The sequence below is a fragment of the Nothobranchius furzeri genome, chromosome 12 (genome assembly GCF_043380555.1).
Source record: "Nothobranchius furzeri strain GRZ-AD chromosome 12, NfurGRZ-RIMD1, whole genome shotgun sequence".
Classification (NCBI taxonomy): Eukaryota; Metazoa; Chordata; class Actinopteri; order Cyprinodontiformes; family Nothobranchiidae; genus Nothobranchius; species Nothobranchius furzeri.
In genome coordinates, this window is record NC_091752.1 from 59,709,324 (window position 1) to 59,737,219 (window position 27,896).

The 27,896-nt window shown below is 42.5% G+C and overlaps 1 protein-coding gene across 3 annotated transcripts in view; it reads right to left on the reverse strand.

Moving 5' to 3' along the window:
• The window catches only part of piezo1 (piezo type mechanosensitive ion channel component 1 (Er blood group)), a 155,164-nt gene that overhangs the window by 72,366 nt on the left and 54,902 nt on the right, over positions 1–27,896 (reverse strand). For 2 of the 3 annotated variants that reach the window (XR_011515768.1, XM_015945535.3), the window contains exons 13-24: positions 25,549–25,654; positions 24,781–24,965; positions 21,105–21,253; positions 20,792–20,950; positions 18,710–18,804; positions 14,817–14,983; positions 14,382–14,558; positions 14,004–14,129; positions 11,880–12,080; positions 11,540–11,744; positions 11,013–11,117; positions 3,100–3,256 (exon numbers count right to left, since the gene is read on the reverse strand). Coding sequence is in view for 2 of the 3 variants with exons in the window: in XM_015945535.3 (XP_015801021.3) it covers positions 3,100–3,256; positions 11,013–11,117; positions 11,540–11,744; positions 11,880–12,080; positions 14,004–14,129; positions 14,382–14,558; positions 14,817–14,983; positions 18,710–18,804; positions 20,792–20,950; positions 21,105–21,253; positions 24,781–24,965; positions 25,549–25,654 (1,832 nt within the window). In the remaining variant the exon portion in view is untranslated. The remainder of the gene's footprint in view (positions 1–3,099; positions 3,257–11,012; positions 11,118–11,539; positions 11,745–11,879; positions 12,081–14,003; positions 14,130–14,381; positions 14,559–14,816; positions 14,984–18,709; positions 18,805–20,791; positions 20,951–21,104; positions 21,254–24,780; positions 24,966–25,548; positions 25,655–27,896) is intronic. The other variant, XM_070542767.1, reaches the window with a different exon arrangement.

Below are 27,896 nucleotides of genomic sequence, written 5' to 3' on the forward strand. Positions count from 1 at the left end.
CTCTCTCTCTCTCTCTCTCTCTCTCTCTCTCTCTCTCTCTCTCTCTCTCTCTCTCTCTCTCTCCTCCACTCTAAGGGCCTTCCTGTTGTATTAGTGACTCATATATTGTAATGCTCATGTTCTAGTCACTCTATTTAAGTACAACCACAGGCATAAAGTTTTCAATCAGTAGTTTTATTTCAGTATGTATTTTTCCAGTATCACAAAAAAGAATAATTTTATAAGGTTAAAGCCATGCATCTTATCTGCACTTTTTAAAACACTGCCCAGCAAACATTCGGACGTTTAATGACAGTTGAATGGTCATAACTGTAAAAAAAAAAATCACTGGAATTTAAAAAAATTGCATTATGTTCCATCAGTTGTCCTAGCCTAGATTCGAATCCGGGTCCTCCGAGTGAAAGTCATCCCCTCTACCAGCTGAGCGAAGACAGCACTTTCTAAGAATTCAATCAGATTTGTTGTTCTGCTACAGTCATTGTGGTCCGAGAGGAAGCCAATGGGCCAATGAAGTAGAGGGTAAGGAGCGGAAAAAACTAACCAATCAGAGGACAGAGAAGATCAGCCACAGGCCACGCCTCCAGAGTGCCAAAACCCCCAAAAGCCGAGCGAGCAGAACCAGAAACCGAGCGTGCAGAAAGGCTGCCGCACGCATGTTTTCCTCTGCCGTGTACTCGTTGGGCAACGCGCGCACGCAGGTTTGTCACTTGTGCACATCCTTGTGCGCTCACAGACACGGTTTGCTCCTTCTCAGTGTACAAATGACCTCGCGCGATGTATATTTTCACTCGAGAGGTTCTAATTCCACATGTGAGTCACGTTGGACCCGTGTACGGTTTTGGCACCCATCTGACCCCATAGTTTAACGTTTAAAATGTCTGCACGCATGTGTCGGGGTAATTCCAGTCAGAATGACCAACAGCCTTGAGATTTCTCCGTCAAAATAAACGATCAAAACCCGGTAAATGCAACCCCTCCCCACATTTAACTTTATTTCCTTCCTGTGAAGATAGCATGGCAGCCCTTCGCATGAGTGTACCATTTTCTACAGTTTAATGAGCTCACAACACACAAAGCGACCGGTGCTTCCATTGTTTATACACCTAGCAATCCCATCTTGCAACGTGCTACAACACCCAATACGTCACCTGACAAGGACGATTCCAAGTCATTTGATTTTGTGTATCTGCCGATACAGAGTCCCGATCCGATACTTTTCAGAAAAACATTAAAATAAGAAAAAAACGAAGAAAACAACCAAGAAAGCATTGAAATAAGAAGAAAACATTTAAATAGTCCTTTAAGTTTCATTTTTTTAGGAACACTGATTAAAAACCTTATTATATTTTGAATATACATTAAAGTAGTAGAGTTGCTCTTATTCAAGTTGTTTACTGTCTCAATATGCAGCTGTGAAGAATGAGTGTTCACGTGACGGAGCAGGCAGGCGGAGCATTCAGCAGGCAGGTTAACTTTTCTCTGCATAACACCTATAGCTCCAGCGTGCTGCTCCGGTAACTAGTTTTTCCCGGTTAATTGCTTCAAATCCTTCTGCTGCGCTGGGTGCAAAATATTTTGTGCCACCAGAGGGCGCAAGAGCAGCGCTATCAAATATGTTTACTGGGCGACCGCAATTTTTTTTAAACTGTGGCCTCCAGAATGCGCTTGTAATCACACAATCGCAAGCAGCGCTGTGTAATTGATGCCAGACGGTCCGCTGCACAACAAGTTCTGAGTCTGACGGACATTCCAGCTGTTATGCCACTCTGTCTTTACTTCTGTTCAGAAATGTAACGAATGTGGGACTTAAGTCTTGCTTCAGAATTATATCAAAAAGAGTAGACGGGAAAAGCGTTATTATTTATAGAGCGGGGGCAAATGTTTGTGTGGGTTAGGGGATTGGGGGGGGGTGTTAGTTGGTTAACCGTTAAAGGGCGTCAATAGCCGGTTGAAGAAATTTTGGTAAAAGTGCATCCCTAAGTCGACGCGTCGTTTATTTAATAAAAAATGTTTTTAATCGCCTGCTGCCGCACGTTCGGCGTTTGCTTCCTGCCTTTCTGCTCAGCCGCCGCTTTAGCTCCGAGGCGCATGCGCAGTAGTGGCCATCCAGATAAGCCTTCATCACCGGAGAAAGAAAACATAGGAAGTCGACAATGTAGCTCAAAAGTTTGGGAGCATTTTACAAAGACAAAAGAAAGGCCTGTAGTGCAAACTCTGCAGAGTGAAACTCTCCTTTAACAAGAGCACATCGGTGATGCACGAGCATCTTAAGAGGAAGCACGTCATGGCGGAGAACAAAGAGTCGCCTCGGTAAGTTTATCTCTTGTTAGCTGCTAACATCAACAGAGAGTTACTTGTTTTCATAGCTGTAGCCACACCAGTAATGGTGGTGATTTTATAACCTTTAAAACACGTTTGTATGTCACGTATTTTTGCTCTAATTACAAACACCAATGATTTATTTCATCCTGCTACGTTACAGTGTTAATAAAAGTTATCTTCTTCAACGGACGAGTTTGTTACGTGCACACCTCAGCAAGCTAACGTCCTGACCGAGGCCGTTGTGAGCATGTTGGTCAGGAGACTCCCGTTCATGGTCGGTATCAAGGTTTCAGAAAGATGATTAAGCAGTTCAACCCTGGTTACCATGACTACTACCTACCAGGCTGATGCCATTTCATCATGATGGAAAAGAAATATGAAACAACCTTTAAGGTGTGTGTGCGACTGTGCGCGCGCGTGTGTGTGTGTGTGTGCATGCGCGCTAGGTACTAGGTAAGCTGGACATCGGGTGGAATTGATATTTTAGCCACTCCTTGGCTTCAAAAAATGTAGACCAAAATGGCCCCTTGGTCACGACCTGGTTTTTACCCATTGGAGTTTTTCACATTTCAGGTGTTTCAGGGGGTTTCAGATCTTCCACAGAAATCTGTTGACTTGCTATCATTACACTTTTTTATGTATTCTGATCATCATCAAAAAGCATATAAATAACTGGATGTTTTTCACTAGTTAACTTACTCATCTCTTGATACCTACTGTAGGATGAGTAAAGACCAAATGGACCCTTAGTAAAGCTACGGATGGGAGGAAATATACCTGCAGTTGATGAAGTTGGGTGCAGGGTTAAACAGACGACCCTCCATGGGCTCAGGCTCATCTGAATTCTCTCCTGCCAGGACCATCCACTCCTCCACCTTTTCATACTCAAACACCTTCCACTGCTGGGAAGCACACATCAGCAGCATAAAGTCCGCTGTGGACAGAGATAAAAACTCCTTCTGGTCAACGTCATGTTAGTAAATCTATACAGCTATTGAAGAGTAACGAGAAACAAGGTCAAACAAACTGTTAAAGCTGCTGTCAGTGGCTCAGTGGAGTCACCATGGTAACCAACCCCCGTATGAGACACAGACACAGAGCCTCAAACAAACTGATGTGTGAAAAATTGTACAGTGAGTCCAGTGGCTTTGTGAGTTTTAGTTTTACTATTATACTATTTAGTAGTATGACAATACTATAAAACTAGAATATTATAGTGTTATAACATTTATAAGAAGACAAGTTAAAAGATCGTTTACTTCCTGCTTAGAGGAGGTCAGTGAGGGTGAACACTGCTCTCTGGAGGGCTTTAAAGAAAACCAAGTAACAACAATTAGTGACGAGCTGGGTACATGACCACTCAAACATTTACACGTGTAAGTATTATATGTAATTTAAAGAGACAATGTGTAATTTTTACCATCAATTTCTGGAAGCATCCATCGAAATGTTGAAAATGAATTAAATGATGCCCAGTTGTCTGAAAATATTAGCGGCTTTGTAACATATCACCATAAAAATCGGGTCAAAAATACACGAGAGCGGATCTAAGTCTCTGGGCGACGCCATATTAGACGCCATGTCTATGGGAACCCGTGGGGACAAAATGTATTTACTGATTTATAATAAACTGTTACAAAACTTTCACCTTTCATAAACATTGTCGTTTTAAACATTGACCTCTTCACTCGTTGCCAGTGATGAAAGGGTCTTGTGTGCTTGTCGTTTTGCTACAGGCAGCCGATCTGACAAAGAATTAATTCAAAAATTATGCTCCCAGGGATTTAGACCTTAATGGAAATCTGTTTTTAAGGCCTTACTTGAACACAAAATGATTGCATGCTTGCAATGATTTAGGTATGTCGTGCCCTTTATCGCCAGGGAAAATACACAGTCACTTTAAGAAAAGTGGTGTGATCTTTGGGAATGTCTAAACCACTCTAAATGTGTGCAACCCACCTGGTTTCACAACCGGTCTCACCTTGGAACAGGTGACCTCAGGTGACCCCTCACACCAGTGTATTCTGTTGCCGTGGCACATCAGCTGGCTCATTATTGAGGCGTATAAAAGAGCGAGCGAGAGAGAGCGACAGATTGTATGCTGGTCCAGAATTTATACCCTAGTAGACGTGTCGGTGTTTAAAGCTCTTTTAGTCTTCAACCAGTTCTCTAGAAGGATCAGAGTTTTCTATAGAGGGAGCACATATGCATCCATTTATCTATTTGGAGCTAAAATTGCTTTTACCTTGTATTATTTATGTTTTGGTTAAGGTGTTGGGCTAACCTGATTCATGTTTTCGTGTAGGCTAGTCTGATTGCTGATTTTGATTTTATTGCTCCAGTGGTTCGTTTGATGTGGGGAATGGAGCTATGTAATGTGCAAAGGTGTTGCTGAAGGGAATTTTACTGGAGTGCTGTTTTAGCTGAATATTCCCTGGGCCCGCATAGCCCTCTGTTTTTAGCCACCCTTTCTTTTAAGTAAGAATATTTATCATTATGGGGTGACAGTGGTGAAGAAGTTCAGATCCTGTACCGTAACCAGAGGGTTGCAGAATCAAACTCCATCTGATGCAGTTGTTGTGTCCTTGGGCAAGACTCTTCCCTGGTCTTCAATCAGCCAAAAAGAGCACACGTCACCCCTCTGTTCATTGAGCTCCACTGGCTACCGCTAGCAGCACGCATCAAATTCAAATTGCTAACACTAGCATACAAAGTCCGAGATGGTACGGCTCCCATCTACCTAAATCCTCTTGCAAAGGCTTACGTCTCGGCCCGGCCACTCCGGTCATCACAGGATCGTCAGCTAGCAGTGCCTACACCACGCTCAGGACAATCCAGACTCTTCTCATGCATCGTTCCACAAAAGTGGAATGACCTACTAAGCACTACCAGAAAAGCGGCTTCCTTTTCAATTTTCAAGAAACTCCTGAAGACCCTCCTCTTCAGAGAGCATCTTCTAAACCAACACATTCTCACACCCAAGGCGTCAAAATATGACGCGTGTGAGCAAGCCTCAATATATGACGATTCGGGATGCCCCAGCGTGTCAGGAGACGACGATCAGGGTCAAACTGCTGACGCAGCGTCCCAGAGCGTCGGTATCCGACGCTGGTGCTGAGACGGACATTAGAACTATTACCTTCCCATCACCCCAATCCTAACCTTAAGGTCACAGTTTATGGACCTTAAGGTTAGGATTGGGGTGAGGGGAAGGTTAAATAGTCGAATAATGTCAGTGTGACCGCTGTTGTTATTGTTGTTGTTAGCCTCAAGGGTAACATGCCGATTATCACTTGTAAGTCGCTTTGGACAAAAGCGTCTGCTAAATACATAAACATAAATTTCCCAGTTCTTTACCAATATCATTCTGTTTTTGAACCTGGTGACTAAAGTCCTCGGTATTTTGTTTTCTTAGTTGTGGAACTGAATGAAATATATGTACAGGGTGGGCCATTTATATGGATAAAATGGGAATGGTTGGTGATATTAATTCAAACATTCAAACCAAGCACACCATTGTTTTTCTTATGAAATTACCAATAAGTGTGATGTGTCACATGACCCTCTTCCTATTGAAAAAACAAAAATTGGACCCAAGATGGCCGATTTCAAAATGGCCACCATGGTCACCACCCATCTTGAAAAGTTTGCCCCCTCACATATACTAATGTGCCACAAACAGGATGTTAATATCACCAACCATTCCCATTTTATTAAGGTGTATCCACATAAATGGCCCACCCTGTACATTTGCTAGCCACTCCTGTGCCTTTATAAATGTGCCTGTGAGCTAACTCAAACTAGACTTAGCAGTGCTGGTACCGTGGGACATCATAGGTCACTAAAGCCTGGTTCATGCTTCTCCGTCAGCTCCGCAAGGGACAGACACACACGGATTGACGGAAGCATTTTGCTCTCATACTTCTCCGTCTCCTGGAGGGTGTTGCAAAGCAATTCCCTGGCAGGACAACAGGGGGCATAGCGCTGTTCTGAGGTATCCTGTCATGTATCCGGTCCAAGATAGTGTGTTTGCAGGGACGAAATTTTGATTTCAGAAGTGGGGGGGACACAGCAGGCTTGTGCGGATTTGGGGTGGGGGGTGTTATGTAAAGACCCCTTGACACGTCACGATATTTGTGACCCAGCAAATGTGATCACTTTTCTCTGTTAACCCATAATAAAGACATTAAAGAACCAAACTTCATGAATGTTTTTTGTGACAAAGAAGTATCTGTTCCAATCACTCTATAAGAGAAAAATCAGAGTTTTAGAAATAACGGGACACTCAGTAGAGCCATTATATTATATTTTTTACAAGTGTATGTAAACTTCTGACCACAACTGTATACTTCTCAGCCTTCAGAGAGTACAGACGCTTTTTTCTCAGCTCCCTTATCGGCTTCCCCAAGGCTCTTGTCCTGTCTGCCTACAGAGCACTTCTCTGCATTTCTCCTGAAACCACTACTCTTTTTTGGAAATATGGACTTAATTAATTGGTCATTCAACGTGACTGACAAAATTTTCTCTACGATGAGAACGGAGAAGGGGGCTCCCACCTGTCCCGAGGGGACATTCGCATCGGGATATGCACTCGATTCTTGGGAGGTCTGGCGAATCGTGTGCCTCTCTCAGCTGTCCATCGAGGACGTAGAAGATTTGTGGATATTCGGCCTGATGATCACTGGATTTCTTCTGATTGGAGTGGGAGGATATCTGGTTTTCTGGAAATTTGGGAAGACGGGAGCGATTGGAGTGCGACCCGTACCCACGGAATGTGCCGCTCGTGCGGTGACCTCACAGACTGGGACGTTACTCGAGGTGAACCGTAAGCTGGACAATGTCCTTGCGGCGTTGCCTGTGTTAGTGCGCAAGATGGATTTGATCTCGGAGAGGGTCGCCGGACGATGTGGGGATGTGGAATGTAAAATTGGCTTCACTGGTGGACATGAATGACCACTTAGAGACTACAAGACGGAGAGGAAGACTATCTCTGTCTGCCCTAAACAAAGTCATGTTTATCCTTATCTGACGCCATAGCAGCCTCTCAAGGCTGCCTCAACACCCCCCCACAAAAAGGAGGAATGCTGACAGATGCTGTGTCCCGACCTTCACCCTCTTCCTTCAGATTCTGCAGGAACTTCAATGTGCTCTCTGTTCCTTATCTCTCCCTCCCACCTGTTGGTCTGCAGCTGGTCGATGCGCCGCAGTGGCAGCTCCCACTGGAGGCTTCAGGATCCCGCCCACCCCCACCTCCCCATCGGACTCTGATGTTGTATACGTGCTGTCTGTGCTTCCATGTCGGGTGTTTTTTTGCATTAGAGTGCTACACCCTGCTGGTGTAACCCTGTTAATGCCTTTTTTTTTCCCCTCCCTGAACTTTCCTCATGTAACACCCTTTTCATCTAACTATTAAGGTAGCGCGACTCATGTTGCGAATGACCGCAGTCACCAATTCTTGTTATGTGTCTTACCCACGTATGTCTGATCTTTGAATTGTGTGTGCTGAAACTGAATTTCATTTCTCTGTATGTCCTGCACATGTGGAGAATATGACAATAAATGACTTTGACTTGACTTTGACTTTGATTTTGATATATATATATATATATATATATATATATATATCAAAGTTAAAAAATGTACAACTCTTATTATTTTTATTTATTATCATTATTGAAGTGCAGTTTTGGCTGTTGACAATGGATAGGCCATTGTATTTATTGTTTTGGGTCTTTTTTTTATTGTTTTTGGTGCAACATTTTCTAACAGGGAGTGAGATTCCTTTTTTATTTAATTTTTGTTTGTTATTTTTATTCATTTAGAAGTTCTGGTTCTGGACATTTCAATGTTAAATTAAGGTTTATTTGTTGCATTTTAAAGGGTGTACTTGCATTATTATGATATATTAACATTATATTAGTGGTTATTTTGGTCTAGATAATGTTGACAATGATATCGTTTATCATCAACAATTTGTTGGACAAAATATCGTCCAGCAAAATGTGTTACTTTCCCAGGCCTAGTCAAAAGTATAAAAATTATTTATACATAAACGGTCCCTCCTGAGATCTGGCCGTTTGTTCATTTGCTGTGTTAGAGGACATGCTGAACTAATGTTTTACACATGATCATCACCCTAACATTTGAGTGCATAAAACATATTAAATGTTTTTTTTCCCTTAAAAGTGTTTAAACAGTTGTTGCATTTCAACACACAAAAAATAAATGGAAAAAATAAGATAAATCTAATGAAAAGTGTACATCTTTGACATTAAGCTTAAAAAGATCTGTTGAAATCTGTTGACGATGATGATACTGTTCATTTTTCAGAGCTTTTTAATGTGAACATATACATTGCAATAGATAAGTTTACAATAAAGTTAAATGATAAAAGTTTTGAAGTTACACTTCTACTACTACTACTACTAGTAATAATAATTATGATGATAATAGTAATAAAAAAATAATTATAATAATACGAATAAATTGTGTCTGAGGAGTCAGTTATGTGGAGGAGATGAGTTTGTACAAGTTAGTTTTGAGTATGTTTGTGAAGGAGGAGGTGAGTCTGAGCTTAATGCAGGGGTGTCACATGTTCCAACTTACGTTTTGACTTTGAAAGAAGTCTCTTATATCCACTTTTCGTTTTCTTGACATGCTGCCTCCTGGCTGTGCCTAACTACCAAAGACTCACAAATGAACACTTATTCAAATGTTATGTAATGGAAGATGAGCTGAGCTCTGATATTACACAGCGTCTAGTTGACGATGTGACTCAGTACCGGTGTTCCCTAGCGGCTCCAAACTAGCAAAACAACGTGAGCACGTTCTGACTGTTTACAACTTGAGTGACAGCAGCAACAGCCAATAATACGTTAGCAAGTATCAGCAGAGCCAATAGATTAGCTTTTGGGCGGGTCTAATAGGAAACCGGTTTCCGTTTCGGTCCTAGTGCTCAACCAAATCCATTTAATGGAGCGTAATATTGTTTTTGGACGGAAAAAAGTGCAGGGGACCAAAACTGCCTTTTGAAAAAGTGGGGGGGACATGTCCCACCCGTCCCCCCCCCAAAATTACGTCCCAGTGTGTTTGTATTGTGTTTTTTTGCATACAAGAGACTTTTTAACACAGACATGCTTGTCTCTCATTCTCCTCCACCTCTTCATGCGCTCCCCACCTCTAAACCCACGTTTCCTGTCATTTCCGTCCACAAATAAAACGCTTGCTGTGCATCTTTTCACTCCTCCAGTCACGGGGAATTAAACGTTCATATTTTTAGAGTTTTTTTGCGAGGTATTCTTCAAGCCGCTTGTTATCCTTGGCTCTCTTTATGTTTTTGAGGGCGCAGTGGCGGCACAACAGCGGCGTCCTGACCAATCACAAGCTTGCATTGTCCATCTCAACTGACGGATGTTTAAAAAAGAGAGATAGACTCCGTTCGTCCTTGCGGAGCTCTCCGGCAGGCACGCAAGGACGTTGCGTGTCTCCGCACAAACGCAGACGGAGAAGCATGAATCAGGCTTAACTCACAAGAATGACTCACCAGGTGGTAAAGATCCTGATGGAAGGGCGAGACAACGACTTCCCTGACTAAAGCTCTATTTCATGCATTCCATTCCACAAGAAAATTCAGAACAAAAACCCCTTGGGATGAAATGGTCGAGCAAAGGTAGTCTGGTGGTAGGGGTGGGCAATAAATAGAAAAACTACCATTATCAATATTTCTGACTAATCAGTATCGAATGTCCATGTCAATAAGTTTGATAATAAAGGATTAAAAGGTGTGTAGGTTGGCGACGCTCATGTCCCTTTAAGAAGGTGTACACCTCGAGTCACATGACTTAACGTAATACATGTGACAGCCTCATCTACTGGACAGCTTTTGTCTTTGTGCGGACATGTAGTTATCGTCCATTTTTGGTTATCGGGCTGAAATCCTCAAAATACCGTGTTATTGAGATTAGGCCACATCGCCCAGCCCTATCGGGTGGTTTGATGTTTCTACTCTTAGAATGTCTTCAACAAACATCAAGATGTCATTTTAGTCATGTGGTGTCAATCCAACCCTTTTCATCCCCAGGGAGGAGTTTCCAATTTCCTGAAAACCATTTGAACTCTGAATGATGTTTCTACTATGAGGTGAGGTTCAAGGGTGGGGACTTCCTCACCTGTTTAAACTAAACTGAATTGGTGTGTATGTGGAAAATGTTTAAACATTTCTGTATTTCTGGTGGAATGGTAGATGTGAATGCCCTAATGTCACAGCAGAATCAAAGTAAAACAGGAAGAGTCCTGGACAGCTAGTGGAGTTTGATGCGCTCATTAACTCACTTTTTCCACACATCTGCAGTGGCCTCTAGAAGGAGTGAATGCCTTGTGAGTCGATCTCTGTGGGGGGAAAACGTCTGGCGCTCCTGTTTCAGGAGCTAGAAGTTACCCAGAAAACAGGAGAGCTGCAGACAGCAGTCTTGCTCCACTCTTATCTGACAGTCTTCTAGATCCTGACAGAGGTGCACCAGGGCCTTTTTTACCCAGAGTACAACCTACTAGAGACCACTGCAGATGTGCTGACCTCACCTTTAAAGAGAGAAATGCTACACAAATATAAAAACAGTCTTATTGCCAAAAAAACAGAACAAATAATCAGATACGTAAATGATAGAAAGTAAAATATCAGAACACAGACTGACCAATCAGGTTCTTGGAGTTTGGCACTGTGTAGAAGTCAGGCAGATAGATCCATTTGATGAGAGCTGAGTTCATCAGTAGAGGAGTGTTCCACCTCCATGGGTATTCTACATAAAAACATAAAACTTTGGTGATGGTCTATTCACTGGGCTTCATTCCTGCAGACACTAAATGCAACACGTTTGTTATAAGTTGGTGTGATCCTAGCCGAGTCAAAGAATGTGTGCATGAGGCCAAGTCTTCAACTAAGCACTGTTTTTCTGCAATCACATACTAAATCTCAATGTTAAACATTTCATTTATTTATAAACCTTTTACATAATTTAAAAAACCCAGATTGTCTGTCTATCATTAAAGTTCAGGTCTAAAATAGATAACATTTCATGCTACAGTCCAAAAAGATGAGGCTCGACTAAAACAAAAAAATAATAAAATCCAGAGCTTTCAACTGTGTTTGCATTTGCACGTTTCCACTCCCACTGCATTAATCCTTGCCTTCAATAGAAGGGTTTAATAAATGAGCACTTACCTATGCAGAGAGCCGGAGGAATGCCTACACATAGGAGATATTGGTAGATCATGAAGATGGACAGGAACAGACAGTATTTGGGCCAGATCTTGGCAATAGCTGTTCGTCTGCGCCTCACCAAGATCGCCACCAACCAACATCCATGGATGATTACTAAAAAGTTCATTCTCTGACCGATCACATTTAACGTCATCAGGAAGCAGATCTTTTTAAAAAAAATGCAACGAAAAAATAAAATTATAAACAGCATCAAAACTTCTAACTGCAGTTCTAGTATTTTCAGGTCTAATAAGTCAGAGCTAATAAAACAGTCTTCTGCTTGCACCGTGCAATCACCTACCTCCAACCCAAACTTGTAAAAGGTATAATTGAGCAGGTATTTGAGGCATGAAACAAGGCCTTCATCTAAAGTGTCTCGTGTTGCAGCAGGAAAGAGTGCTGGTACAATCGGGGGAGATCGCTGCAGCTGAAGATAATGGTGAGCTTGGTGGCGATTCACTGTTGCCTCAAAAACCAGCAATAGAAGAACTATTAAATGGTTCTGTAAGAAAAAAAATCAAGGGGTTTGAACTATATAAAAAATGACTATTTAATATGTTCTCTGTGAGAATATCTGACATGTTCTAGAGTCATAACTGTTGTTGGCTCCCAGACGATCTGCCTGTTTCTAGGGCTTCACCCCAGAGGACAGCTTTACTGCGGCTTCAGAGTGGGGAATGGGTCAAGGCTGTTGTTCTTGTTAACGCAAAGGAATAGCTGTTTATAGAGTACCCACCCCTTTTGGAGGCTGTGAGATGACTCGAGATGGTGCTCCAACTAGGATCTCCATAGATCTGTAACGTGAGGATATATGGGTTTTCTGTGCCAAAGGTTTCATTTGACTCGGCTGGGTCAAAGCTGGGCCGCGCAGAACTTTAACCCACTTTTGCCAACATGAAGTCTGCAAGGGTCTGCTGCAAACCATAACATCTGAACACCTGCAGTGCCAGAAGATGTGTTCTCATGGAAGATAGTCATAATAAAGAGTCTTACGCTTCCTTGGTTTATTAATGCTAAATAATCATTTTACCATTTTACTCATTATAAATGAGTAATCAACGCTCATGAGGGTGGTGACCTGGAGGGACGTGATTGGAAGGAATGGCTCACCCAATCTGAGCCCATGTGCTGTTCAGTTATTGGACTACTGTCCAGTTTAGCCATGCTCAAACAAAGGGATGCCCATTAGTACTCGTAATACCAGGACAGTTGAGGTCAAGGGTCAATGACTGACTTTGTAGCCATGACATCCGACCTGCAGCCGTATGTTTTGAACACTCAGGAAAAGAGAGGATCAGAGCTGTAAGCTGATAACTACCTGGTGGTGAGCTGGATCAGATGACTGGTAAATCCAAACAAATAGTGAGGGTCTTCTGGGAACACGTGGTGGTAGAAGCTGCCAAAATGGTCTGAACACACCCAGTAGGAAGTGCTCTCATATGGTGCTTTCACATCTGGGCTGGCATGGAGCCACCCTTGTATGATATATTGTGTTCACATGTGGGTAGCCTGTGTGTTTTCTGTGCTCAACCAAATATTTTTTCAGACCTCCTCTCCTGACAGTCCACTTCCAGCTGAAATGACCCAACACACACACTGCCGACTGATTGGGTGGCTGGAATTCATGCCTACCTTTAGAGGGAACCTCCAATTGGTGGGTACAATCAGCCAGCAGGGGCATCCCGCATGCATGATTCATGATCATGCTGGATACTGGAAAGTAAACATCTCCTGTGATTTCCAGAGAAGTTTGTGTGAAAAAAAACCTGGACGTGAGCAACTGGGCCAAGCCAGATGTGAACACGCCAACAGTCAGACCAGTTCCAGGTGAGGGCTCGACTCCACCAAGGAATGATCAGCACCTCTAAATCTGAAGACATGGATCTAGACAGGAAAGGCAAGGATTGCCAACTTGAGATCAGCAGAGAGGCCCCCCTCAAGTGGAGGAGTTTAACTATCTCTGGGACTCGTTAAGGAGTGAGGGAGGAATCAGGAGATCAGCAGATTCAGCTGGAACCAGTCTGTTGTGAAGAGGGAACCGTGCAAAAAATTAACGTTGTCAATTACCCCGACTGATCTTTGTCCCTATCCTCCCCTATGGTCATGAGCTTTGGGTAGTGACCAGAAGAACAACATCATGAATACAAGTGGCTGCACTGAATTTTCTCCATCAGATAGCCGGGCTCAGCATTAGAAATTGGGTGAGAAGCTAGGACATTCAGGAGAGACTTGGAGTAGAGCTTCTGCTCCTTCACATCAAGAGAAGCCAGCAGGTGGTTGAGGCATGTCATGCTTAGAGGAGACTGGGCTGACCCAGGACAAGCTGGAGGTATGACATTTCCTAACTGGCCTGAGAGCTCTCTGGAGGAGCTGGTGAGACTCGGATGGGAGGAAGAATGTGAAACAAGACAAACTTTTTATCTACCTTGCTATAACCCAGAGCAGTATCATCTTTCCTGATGCCAAACCATTTGGCCGGGTCCACTGGTTCTTTATAAAGAGTCGAGTTCTTCACTTCCTCTGGTAACAGGCTGGTTTTATTTGTTAGAGGCTGTGAATGAAAGTGATGAAGATCTTAAACATTTAACACTTTTAGTTTTACTTTCCAACAAAGTCAGGTTACGCATTTGCTAATAATGTTTTTGGGTGAGAATTAGAAAGATTCTGGAACCTCAAGCCCAACTACAAACATCAATGCAGCTGGTGATGAAGTGCTGAACCCATTCTGCTGCTACTGGCCTGATTCATCAGCTGTTCTGGTTACAGAGCTAAGCTACTGACGGACTTGTGTGTGTGTTCTTACCATGCTGCAGTTATGAGAGTACTCATCAGGGTTGACAACACTGAGCTGGTACAGCATTTTGCAAACAATGATGACACACACCCAAACAGTGGACAGACAGCATGCCATGGGTCTGAAGCGACAGAAGGGCATTGCCAGGGACCACAACACCACCAGAACCAGGTTCATCACCGATGGCTACAGAAAGACCAAGACAGAGAATAGCTTTTAGCTTAACACGAGGAACCAAGAACCACACAGTAATTGATTTATGAAGAATGCTTGTGCATCAAAACCCATATGGTTAATAGTTCTGGGGTTGGGCCTGTATATTTTTTATTAGTGCTCTTCAATGCATCATCTTATCAGAGCATTTTTCCAAGGTACCACTTAAAAACACTTTTTTTTTCTTAGGATAACATACTTTAGTCCTTCACACATTGATTATGGCTTTACCTCTTCAAGTGCCACCCACACAGTGACAAAGGCCACCATCTTCAGGATGTGAAGCTCTAAAATCCTCCAGAGAAACACTTGAACTTTGATGAGGGTGTCGGAAAACTTTCTGGATAAAACCAGCAACCTGTCCATCACTAGGCCCCATTTACTGGGCATCAGCTCTGCTAAAGGAGAGAGGAGAGAACAAATTGATTCAGACATGCTAGTGAAGGTTCTCAGTCAGCTAAGTCATGGTAATCCAAAGTGGTTCGAATGAAGACATCTGGACTTCTTTGGTTTCTTGAAGATGTTTAACCAGGTTTAAGAGTTAGAAGCCATGGAGAAATTGTGCATTTTCAGGTGAGATTTCAAAGCGGCGTTTGAAGGTTCTGGCCTAATCTGGAGGAGCAGAGTTTCAGATTGCTGAAGCACATATAGAGAAGGCCTTTTCAAGGCAGGTCTCAAAATGTGCTTTAGGAACAGAGAGGAGGAGCTGATCCGTGGACCTGAGGGCACGAGGAGGGTGGTAGCGGTGGAGCAACACCCTCAGATAAGAAGGGGCTTGACCATTTTCAGATTTGAAAGCTAAGAAGAGAATTTTAAAATTCATCCTAAATTGAACCGGCAACCAATGAAGAGATTGGAGAATCACTGTAATGTGGTGTCCTGTATTAACTCCAGACTAGAACCTTGCCGCTGCATTCTGAACCAACTGAAGCCTGGACAGAGCAGCTTGGCTAATGCCATAATGGCAGGAGTTGGAGTAGTCAAGCCAAGATGTAATGAAGGCATGGATCACAGATTCTAAAAGACTCAGGATAGGCTTATGTTTGGAAGTTCCCCTAAGGTGGTAGAAACAGGATTTAACTGTTATCAACATGAGCATCAATCTTTAAGGCAGTGTCCTTTTTTGCTCCAAGGTTGGAAACAGTCGAGGTCACGTGACGGGAGGGAGAGTGGAGGTCAGGTGAATAGACTTGGCAGTCATCTGCATAAAAGTTATAGGAAACTGCGTGCTGTCTAAAATTGGCTCCTAAGGTCAGATTGAGGGGAACCTGAAACCAACATCAAAAACATGTCGTTGAACACGCGGTTGGCAGTTTCGGCACTTCGCTGGTTCCTAAAACATAATTGAAATATGTCCATTTCCTGATGGTCGTGTAGATGGCTAATTAGCTATTCACACATCCCTTTTTCAAGCACCTTAGATAGAAATGGTCATTTGGAGACTGGATGGAGATTTAAAAAAAAAAAAGGCAGGACAGGAACAGGTTTTTTTTCAAAACTGGCTAAACAACGGTGTTTGAAGGCACGAGGAAATGCAGCCAAGGTCAAACTACGCTCCCTGTCCTTCAGGTGAAAGTGGACTACAGAGTCTTGGCCTGAAGAGGTGGCTCTCCTGTGTTGTTTAGTTTCCCCTATGTATCAACTAAGAAATCTGGAAAATAATCCACAGCAGCAACTATTAAAAAAAGGACAGCAGGCACAAAACCACCATCATCCCATACGTGGAAGGAGTTTCAGAGAAACAAAGGAAGAACTTTCTCCAAACACAACATCCTGGTAAACTTTAAAGCCAACAACACCCTCAGACAGAAACTGGTCCATCAAGACAAAACACTCAAACAGAGGCTCAGTGGTGTTGTTCATGCGGTCCAGTGTAGTGAGGACTGTCCGTATCTTCACACTGGTGAAACTGAACCAGGCCCGGAGTGGCTAATCAGGAGGGTCTGGAGAATTCCCGGTGGGCCGCGCGATGTTTGGGCCGCATGGGCCGATGCTCTCGTTTTTTTTAAATCATTTTATTTTTATTTTTTGGTGCCGGTGTTCAGTCATGGCACTGAGGCCGCCGGGCTGATCTCATACGCTCCTCCCGGTGTGCTGTCTCTGGCTGTCTCTACCTGCAGGCTGCAGCTCGTTTTTTTTCCCCTGTATGCGCCTGTGCGCACCACGTGACCACGCAGTTGCTGGAAAGATGGAAAGTAGAAAGAGCAAGGGTGGCTCGGAGAAGGCAAGAATTAAAAAGAGGAAAGCGCTGGAAACAGATGCAGCTAAATGTGCAAAAATGAGCACCTTTTTTCTCAAACAAGCTCGCGGTCTTTAACTTCAAATGAAGATAAAACGGGTAAGGCAAGTCAAGATGTTAAACTTAACCGGCTGCAAATCACCATTCAAGTTAATTAAGCATCAATAATGAATTATATGGCATCATGACATAACGTTATGTAATATAATTAACAGTATGATGTGACTGATACCACCAAACTGTCTTGTAGCCCCTCAGAGTCAAACACAAGATCCAGTAGGCCTAATAAGCACCAGGCAGAAACCCACCATTCCAGAGCGGACATGTACAGGTAGGATTACTTATTGAGTCAGTGAACTGAATATTATTAAAATTTATATGATGAAAACTATCCTGGCTCTATATGAAAGTGTCCTAAAATGCTAGATGATTCAGCATTGATCAGAAAGCATGCAAAAAAGGAAAATGAATGCTGAATTGTGACCATTTTCACACAATGTAGTGTCAGAAGAAGAGCCAGGAGCCAGCAGTGAGGGTATTGCTCCTGTTGGGATAGAAGGTGAGCCAACTCATGTGCAAACAAGCAAACATCAGTTTCATTATAATTTTAATGTCCAAATAATAGTAGTGATCTGTTGTATTTTTATTAGTAAATGCACAAAGCCCGCAACAGATCGCTATTAGAATGAAAGTAAAATGAAATAAGCCTGCTTATTTTGCCATAGAAAATATTTTAATTGGTTACAAAAAATGTGTTTTCCATATCAAATGTGCTAAAGCTTTACAGATGATTATTTTAATTGTGTGCAGGTGAGTCTAGGGAAACTGGAAAAAGTGTGAAAGGGAGTGCTGAGCCATTTCATTTTAAAGGTTTGAAAATCTCAGAACAGCTATTTGAACAGAATGTAGAATGTTATATTTTTAGAGAAAGTGTTGTAAAGAACAATGTTGGAGATGTGCACTGATGTTCAAATAAACCTACATTGTAAAGCAACTCTTTCTTGCACTGAATTACAAGGCTTTACCGAGTAGTGTGCTTTTGTAGACTATACATATGAAGTTGTAACATGATTTTAATAATAATTCGTTAAGTGGGCCGGTCTGGGGTCTGAAACTCCAGGGCTGAAAATGTGTCCCACTCCGGCCCTGAACTGAACAACAATTACACGACAGCATGGCGGAGAGCCACCTCTTCAGGTCAAGACTCTGCAGTCCACCTACACCTTAAGGACAAGGGACACGTCTTTGAAAATAAGGTACACATTCTGGACAGAGAAAATAGATGGTTTGAGAGAGGAGTAGAGGAAGCTATCTATGTCAAACAGGAAAACCCCACGTTAAATACCACTTATAATGCAGCTCTGAATCTAATCCCCAAACAGTTTCAGTCTAGGTCACACACTCCTGCATCTAATCAAGACAAGAACCCCCTCACAATAGGGGCCAACGACTCCTCAGGGGGCAGGGAGGAGGGGTATTCACTTGTAATATCTGCTCATTACGCAACAATAGACAGCCACAATTTTTAAGCTTGACCCTGCCTCATTCCAGTCAGAACTGGCAAAGCTCCTCGGATAAGAAGCAAAACGTCTCCAAGAAACCAATGAGGTCGAGTTGCATTTACTTGAACCATTTTGAATGAATTCAGATTTTCAAGGGTCATACTCAGGTGTGAGGCAGATGTGTGGGAAACATTTGTGATTCAGTTTCAAATTACTGTAATTGTCTAACTATGCTGCTATTAAAAATAATCTAATCTAATTACTTAGATCCCTGTACACTTAGTTCTCTCAATATGCAAATTACAATGGTCCTTCAGAAATGAATATTTTAATCCAGTACTTTTATGCACAATAACATATTATCAATAAAAAAATTAAATAACCTTCATCTTCAGATTTATCATCATTGTTTGGCACAATGTCTTCAGCATTCAACTCCACATCATCATCTTGGTCACTTCTTTCTTTGGTTGTCTTCCTGTAAGTAAAACATTTTATTTATTGCAAAGAACAGTGACGATCAAACTGGGGTCCCCAGCTCCCCAGGGGTCTGCGAGCCCTTAGTTGGTGGTAAATCGTAAAAATTGTAAGTTAAATCATAAAGGAGACACACTTATCACTTCACACATCTTATATTTGAGCTCCTTCTGGACCGTCTCTGCTCCTCTCGGTCTCCACGACTCTTGATGCACGCCTGGAGTGATTGCATCTCATCCACTGTAAGCACACACTCTCTTTCCATCTCTGTCAGATTTTTAACCTTCAAACTGAGCATGTCGGAAACCTCTCCTATCACACCTGGTTCCAGCTTAATGGGCTGCATTTGTCTTTGCAGGGTTCTAACATCAGGCAGAGGGATACTCATGTCCTGAAGAAACCTGCAGCCTGTTGAACCCACTGAAGAACGGAGCTGTACGGCCTTTTTGATTGTCTGTTTACTCCATTTAATGCCTCTTCTGTTTTTCATGCCTTTTTGACTTTCTATTTCCTCCCTTAGGTTTTCCAGCTGGGTTCCCTGGTTGCATAGCCTGGTCCTTTCTCCTCCTGGCCCTGACGCCGGCTCCTCATGGCTGCCTGGGATGTTCCTCTCTCCTGATACCATCTCATGTCCCCCCGCACTTTCCCTCATCTCATTTGCCTCACTGCTGCTGCTGCTTTCCTCATTCTCTGAAATTATAATGGCACTGTCAGAATAAAGAATAATTTTTAAATAAAATAAATACAAATGTCTAATATTTCTAAAGATTCGTACCACAGTTTACTTGAGTACGATATGTGTGGTCACTGGCCAGTGGATCAACATGCAGTGGTTCTGCTGTACTTCTCACTGCAGGGTCCTTCCTCCTCCTTGGTTCAGGGCGATGAACAAACACAGCATCAGCCCTGAGTCTCACCTTGCCTAGTCTTAGTAAACTGGCCCTCCTCAAAATGTGCCTGTAGAGTGGTGTATTAGTTTATTTCTTGACACATTTAGCAGTTTGGCTGTGACGTGTTGGGCGAAGTTCATATAATACAAGTTATTTAAAAAATCTGAGGCTAAAGGATCAATGGTTTTCCATGTGCACGTAGATTAAAATCACCAGCTAAAATGATCCTATCAGAGGAGTTGTGCAGAATTGGTAAAAACTCTGAAAACACTTTATTAAAAAGTGCACTCTGTTTAGGAGGCCTGTGGACAGTTACACATACAATCTGGGGAATGCTAAAAGTGGCTGCGGAATATTCAAAAGCGCATCCCTAGTAGTAAGCTACTGGAAATGTTAATACCATTCATGTTCTACTGGTAAGAAAGTAATTATGTCATATCTATTTTATTTTGTATTGGTTGGCAATAATCCAGTCTAAATTGTATTCATAGAAAGAAATTTGTAAATTGCATGCTACAATGGCTTGCCATATCCCTGCTGTGTTGCATGTAGCAGACTTGAAGCAACAACCCAGACTCCGAGTGGCTGCTACGGATCTGCTCCATAGGGCGCGCCTAATAAGTCACGCCCATCTACTTCTGGACCATGGGTCCCCGGAAGAACGAAAAAACAAATGCAGGTCAATGGAGCTAAAAACGCTATTTTCTAATCCCTTAGTTATGTTATGTGACATTAACTTCATGGATGATGAGCGTTAAGTTTAAAAGGTGCATTATGATGCCAAGAAAGCTGTTATTTTTGAAAGGCGGAAACCGGTATTTTAGGTTTTGTGTGAAAATGAGTCCAGATGTGAATCACCAAACTGACATAATTGAACCAGAAATGGTGAAGAGCAAAGGGAAATGACTAAGTCGAGCAAACTTCGGCCATTCACTCAGTCCCACCCCAGCAGGAAGTAAGGATTCTACACAAAGTTTCATAAATTAAGCCCCAGGTCAGTACAGTCAACGTAACCAGGAACATGTTTGTAAATAACGGTACGTTATTTGACCTGCCAACAACATAGAACAGCAGTAGGATTGTATCTGATGACCCTACCTGTGCTTTGGGGTCACTCGGTCCAGGTCTGTGATTCTCATGAAGGGCTTGTGGAAGTAGTGCAGCTGCAGAATACAGGCCAGCAGGAAGAACCCTGGGATCACTATGCTGGTAAAGAGTTCAGACAGAGCGAACGTCTCCAGACCAACAGCGCCGAGCCTGACAGAGACGAGCAGGACCAACGTTACAGCAGCTTTAATCCAAATCTAAAATGCTCACAGACAGAAACACTTGAAACAGCAAAATGACCATCTCTACGGCCCTCCATGTAAAACAACAATGAAACACATAAACTATCTGCTACAACACATACTGCTCATCCGTGAAACCCGTCAAGTTCTTCCAGTATCCAGGAAAATCTTCAAACTGGTATGTGTAAATGGTGATCAGAACCAGCATGGTGTAGGCCACAACCAGCCACCAGAAGAGCTTCAACAGATGCCTCCAAAGAGAGTAGTATACCTGCGGAAGATCAGCATACAAGCTCAAGATGTTAAACTTCTCACAACTCAGCAGAGCAGAGCAGACATAGTCTGTCTTTAGTAGGGATGTTCCGATCTGATCAGGTCATTTTCAACGGATCAGAATCGGGTGGGAAAAATCAGATTTTACCATTTAAAACCACAAACATTACTTTTTCAATGCATCTAGAGATAGAGGTTTTCAGATGGAACAACAATGGTTTAGTTATAAATTCAACAAGTTGTACTACATGAGCAGGGGAAAGCGGGGATGGTTGCAACACTTTGTTTGAGCAAATTTGATTCAGCGGTTGTTTGTGGTAGAGAGTAGCCTGGCAAGCCAGACTAAATAAATAAATGTATTATTTAGTCTGGCCATGCTGACGGCTCTCGGTTGTGGGGCGGGTTCTACCGTTGTCTTTCAAATGATCTCCGCATTCCACTGGACAAAGAATGTGACATACTCGTGTTTCACTCTGTTGCATCGTCCCACCCACCAGGCATATAGAGTGCCCTGATTGGCCCACAAAGCAGATAAAGCTCTTTGATTTGTTCACTAAGCAGATAGAGCACTATGATTGGCCCACCATTATGGACCAATCACACCTCTTTTTGTGTTTGAAACCCCTCTAGAGAGCTGTGATTGGCTAGCCAGAGTCCTGGTAGGAGCTGCAGAGGTTCCAATGGAGCGTGCCTAGACCAAACTTTGCAAAGCAAGAATTTGGTCTAGTTCACTAGGCTAGGTAGAGAGCTCAGTTCTTAACTTGTGGTACCCATATCTGTCTGCTACAGACTACATGCATTTGGACTTCTACCACATCACATCACAGATTAGTTACTGTTAAAAACGAAGAGGTACGTTGTTAAAACCCACCGCAGTACCGGGGTGAGATGGTCAGGATGGATCTAACAGATAAATTATTACGCTCAATAAGACCCACACTAATAAATGTGCAGAAACACTTTGATTCATGGGCTTCATGAGCCCAAAATGTATAAAGGTGACATCTGGTCCACTCTTCCCTTGACCGTGAGTTATCAAAGTGCTCCAAGCACACAATGCAGACATTTTCATTGTCGTCTGACCAGTCTGCATCTATTGTGTCATCAGGCTTAGGCCTTTTGATTTTCTTCCTCTGCAGGGACACCTCTGGTTGTTTACGTGTCCACTGCCTAGGCGTGATGTAAAACTGAGACCGGTGTAAAATGACAACATGGTAGGGGAAAGGTTGTGACACCTTTTCAGATCTGTTGCAACCCACCCCATGCCAGGTTACCATTAAAAAGCTAGCCTGATTAGCATTTAGCTTCAAAGTTAGCACTTGTGCTAGATATCAAATCAAAGAAGGGAAACTACTGCTTGAGTTTATGTAAGTCAAACAATTGTATCTATAACTCAATGGACACAAAAATATCTGTGATAAAAATTGTTACTTTATTACCTGAAAAATAGATTTGTTGTTCCAGAACAGACTGTTTTCAACTTAAAAGTTAAAAGTTAAAGTCCCATTAGTTGTCACACACACAGGTGTGAGTGCGAAATTTATTCTCCGCATTTGACCCATCCCCTGGGGGAGCGGTGAGCTGCAGACAAGCCGTGCTCGGGAACCATTTGGTGGTTTAACCCCCCAATCCAACCCCTTAATGCTGAGTGTCAAGCAGGGAGGCCCATTTTTCCAAAGTCTTTAGTATGACCCGACCAGGAGTCGAACCCCTGCTCTCCCAGTCTCAGGGCGGACACTCTACCACTAGGCCATTGAGAAAGGTAGAGCCACGCGGCTTTGCCAGTGTGGTCACTTTACGAGTAGGCATAACATGTACTGATGACATCAACGTAGCTCGCTTCTGACTGGTTAAACAGAGCGTAACAACCATCCCGGTTTCCCCTATTCTTTGTTTCACAGACAACACCGCAAGTCCCAGAATTTAAGGTAGCCTAAGAATTTACACACCAAACATGTAGCTGCTAGCCAACAGGCTAATGTAGAGCATACTTGTCGCCTCAAGAGAGAAAATGTCTGTAAATTTGTGCAATATGTGCATTTAACGTGGTGGAAAAAGTAGTGGTGCATTCAACACTACGAATTGGATGCTCCACCTATAAAAAAGCTAACCCTGCTCAGTTTGCAGCAACAATTTGAATAAGACAGCCCTCACAAAAAGATACGTAAAAATAAAAAAAATTAAGAAATAGTCTACAGACAGCAAAAATGCCAAGATAGCAGAATAGTTATCACATTGGGTGAGTGTCTGTGGTTGTAAACTTGGGGTTTTGCAGTCTCCTGAGAGCAGCATGATCTGCCTCCTCACGCAGCACTTCAGGTGTTTTGTAGAAAGGAGAGACCCTACTTCTGACCGTCATGTGCTGTGCCATCCCTGTCGCAGAAACGCTAATCTCTCAACAGCCGCACACCGAGTATACGATTTGAAATATGTGACAAGGCTGCCTTTACAAATATTCTTAATATTAACACATTTCTTATTAATGCACTTCCTGAACGAGTGATATTTTATGGAAGATTAACTAAAGAACTGGCATAAATACAGAAAGAACGATATGCATAATGATTAAAAATCTTAAAGGACAACTCTGGTGTGTTTTTTTTTTTTTCCTTAATGCATTTCTCAAGTATCGGATTGGGACTCGGTAACGGCAGATTCTTAAAAGTGAATAACTCAAAATCAGACCGGGAGCAAGAAAACGTGATCGGAACATGCTTAGTCTGTAGAGCAGAGGTCATCGACCTAGCGCCCTCAGGAATTATATAGGGTGCCTTCTAAAGGGTGCCTTCTAAATAGCACAAATCTATGTTTAACTAGAAAAAATTCTGCTGCCATCTTTTTTATTCACAAATGCATTATTGTAGCTTTAAACGACTAAATTCTTTAAAACCAGTAAGTTATGTTTATTCTACATTAAGTTTAATTTAACTCTGATCTATTACAGTTCAAAGGTCAGGCTTGTGTCAACCTGATGGCTCAGTAGCCGTTAAGTAGCTCTCAGCTTCACAAAGGTTGGTGAGCCCTGCCAGAGAATCAGGGCGGTTTAACAGAGAGCAGAAGGAAGGATCTTACTTAAAACCATAGATACTAACTGGGCTTATTAAAGTAGCTGACATGAAGCCCCAGATAGGGTTACTATGGGACGTAAGGCTTGTTCATCTCTCTATCTGTTACTAGAAAACTGTTTACAGTGGTTTTACCTGGACTTGTTTATAGGAAATAACTGAAAACATAGAACCAGGGTCAGTTAGTGGGCTGGCTCTTTTATCTTCAGAATACTTAAAATTAGTGGCTCAGTCAGAAACATGAATCATGTACCTTAGTTATCAACTAAACACAAAGGGGAGATTGAAATCATCTGATTTTCTGTTTAATGCCTTGACACAGTGCGAGAGACGCCAGATTCCTTAGTGATCATGATTTTCAGCGCTGAGATAAACAGTTAGCATGTTTCCTAACACAGTCCAAAAAACCAGAACATAAACACAAACTAGCTGCTGCAGGTAAAGAAATGTTTGTTTCTACCTGATACAAGCACAGGCAGAGCAGGAAGAGCAACATGTAGACGATCTTATATGCAACAAGTTTTCCAGCAAAGGACACCATGATAAACATTCCTCCACAAACATAGATCCAATATTTGGCGTAACAGCTCATCACAGTGCCTCCAAGAACCTTCAGCATGGATTCACTTCCAGCTTCTTCTTCTTCTGAAAAAAGACATGAAAATATAAGGTGTTACAAAGTAAATAAGCTTTGTGATGTTACAGGTCGTGATTTTGGTGCTGGCAGATCACGGGCCACAAAGAAGAGCCAAGCACCATCTTACATTGGTGATCTTCTCAGTCCCTATGGCTAAAGACCAAAGGTGACAGATCATCTGCTGCTGTGGCCCCCAGACTCTGGAACTCTCTCCCCCTGAGCCTGAGATCAGTGGACTCAGTGGTCTCCTTTAAAAAGCAGCTGAAGACTCACCTGTTCAGGCTTTGGTGGGACCTTTTGCAGATTCTTCATCACCGGCTTACTTTCATGCTGCTGTTTCTATTGATTCTGTCTTTTTCTTTTTCATTTTTTACTCAGATTTGTTTAATATTTCTTCCTTTTTCTCCATTTTTGATTATGACTTTTTTTTTTTGGTTTTGTTGTTCTTGTGAAGCACCTCATGATCTTCATCTTTAGAAGCACTAAATAAAAAGTCATTTCTTATTCTTCCTATTTGTCCTCTACACTTCCAACATTATGTCACCTGCATTGTCAGAGGAAAAGGATGTAGTGGGTGAGTGATGCAGCGACCTCTAGTGGAGACTTCCTGTAAGGCGGAGGTCATTTTGCTCTTCCTCCTGAAGTTTTCCTTCACTGACTGACGAACCAAAAGCCAGAAGGTTAACATGAACAACATCTGGAAAGACAGAAAACAAAACACACGAAGGATCAGGCGAGCTGAGCCTGTGACTGCAACTGCCTTTTCTTTGCAACCAGGTTTCCAAAAGCAACCAGTAGCATAAGTCTGTGTGTTGGATCAAACTGATGCCGAGCCTCTTCTGACCTGTCCCTCTTTGTAAGAACGGGCAACAGACATTCTGAACATCAAACAGCAGAGGGAGAGGTACAATATAGAGAGCTTTAAAAAGCTTGAGGGAGTTCAATAGGTCAAACCTTAAGCCACGCCTAAACTTTTATTGTTTGCATTACTTCAACCAAGTTACTCAAACAAAAAGAAAACATGAAGTTTTGGTTTGTGGCTGCAGCTAAACTGACCAGACACCATTGCTATCAGGTGAAAGCCTCGTATCTCCGTTTTTCATCATTTTCATTCAAACTCCTTTGGTCATACTGATGGGTTAGGGTTAGGTTGATGTACTAAGGTGTCAAGTAACAAAGTACAGATACTTCGTTACTTTCCTTAAGTAAAAATTTTGGGTTTCTATAGTTCACTAAAGTATCCATTAGCTGACTTTTTACATCTACTCCTTACATTTCCACACTATGGAGTACGCACAGCTGCATGCAGTCTCTGCTTCATAAATCAGAAACTATCTAGAAAGGTTCTCAGCTGCTTTTTAGTCACATCCCGCCCTCACCACGCCCACTTACTGCCATAAATAGTCAATGAAAAGTGCCTTGTGGATCTCATGCATATACATAAGCCGGCTTGCATTTCGATTACGACCGCAGATCAAGGAAGCGCTATTTCACAAGCAGAAATTCAGGTACTTGTGGGTGAGGTGGAGAAATGAAAGGAAGTGCTTTTGCGAAGAAGAAAAAAAAGAGAAAATCGACGGAGTGGCACAGCGTTGCTGAAGTCTTCAATGCTGAGTTCTTCAGAGAGATCTGTGGCGGAATCGATCCCCAGACTCCCGGGTGAAAGTCACGCACGCTAACCAGTCACCCAAACGGAGATCTCCCTTGTACAAGTAGCCAGGGCCATGATAAATCGGGTCACAGTGACAGGACACACACCGTCACAGACGCATGAAATTCTGTCTCAATCTGTCACCCTGCTGATATCCTGCATTCCGTATTCCGCGCTTCAGGCTGTGTGTGTGTGTGTGTGTGTGTGTGTGTGTGTGTGTGTGTGTGTGTGTGTGTGTGTGTGTGTGTGTGTGTGTGTGTGTGTGTGTGTGTGTGTGTGTGTGTGTGTGTGTTCCTCTTCTGCTCCTCGGCTCCTTTATTTATTTTTTCACCCACTGTTTTAAACTGTCCTTGGGTGTCATGAAAGGCGCTTTTTAAATAAAATGTATTATTATTATCATTTAATTGTTGGTCTAGGTAGGAAAACAGCTAGTCGTTGAAATTAAAAAATCTTATTCCATAAATATAGATGATCATGTGAGAATAGACTGGTAATTATTTGAGAAGTTTTGTATTGATTTTAATTTAAATAAGTTCAGTAAATTAGTTTATTTTTCATGCTTACACCATGTTTCTGAACAGAAGAATGTGAAAATGCTGGTTAAGAACTAACATGTTAGTCTGGTAGAAAAGCCCATGGATTCCCGATCTACACATTTCCTACGACCCAATATATAGGGGGGGCGCTAATGCATAAAAAACTGAGCATTTTCGCTAATTACTTATAAATATAGGCATAAGAAACCAAAACTTTAACAGCTTCATTTTATCAGGGAAAGCCCCACTCATTTTTGGTTGCAGATTCGATCCCGGCTTCGGACAGAAAATTCTACTGTTGTGTCCTTGGGCAAGACACTTAACCCCCCTTGCCTGCTGGTGGTGGTTGAAGGACCGGTGGTGCTTGCGCTCGGCAGCCCCGCCTCGGTTAGTGCGCCCCAGGGCAGCTGTGGCTACAACATAGCTCATCCCCACCAGCGTGAGAATGTGTAAATGACTGAGTGTGATGTGAAGCGCATTCGTAGATTCATCAGTGATTTAATGGGTGGTTTGTGATCTCAACACAAGTTAATAATGATATGTGCTTTTCTAGGCACTCTCCATTATTCACACGTTCACACACGGCCGGTGATGGTAAGCTACTAGGTAGCCATAGCCGCTCTGGGATGGTCTGACTTCTTTTATAAAGCGTATTTACACAACTTGCATTGACTAAAGAGATGTAAGGTTTTCCCCTGACTGGGATTGTTGTATAGATAAACATCTGAGAAGTTAAACTGGTTCAGATCTTT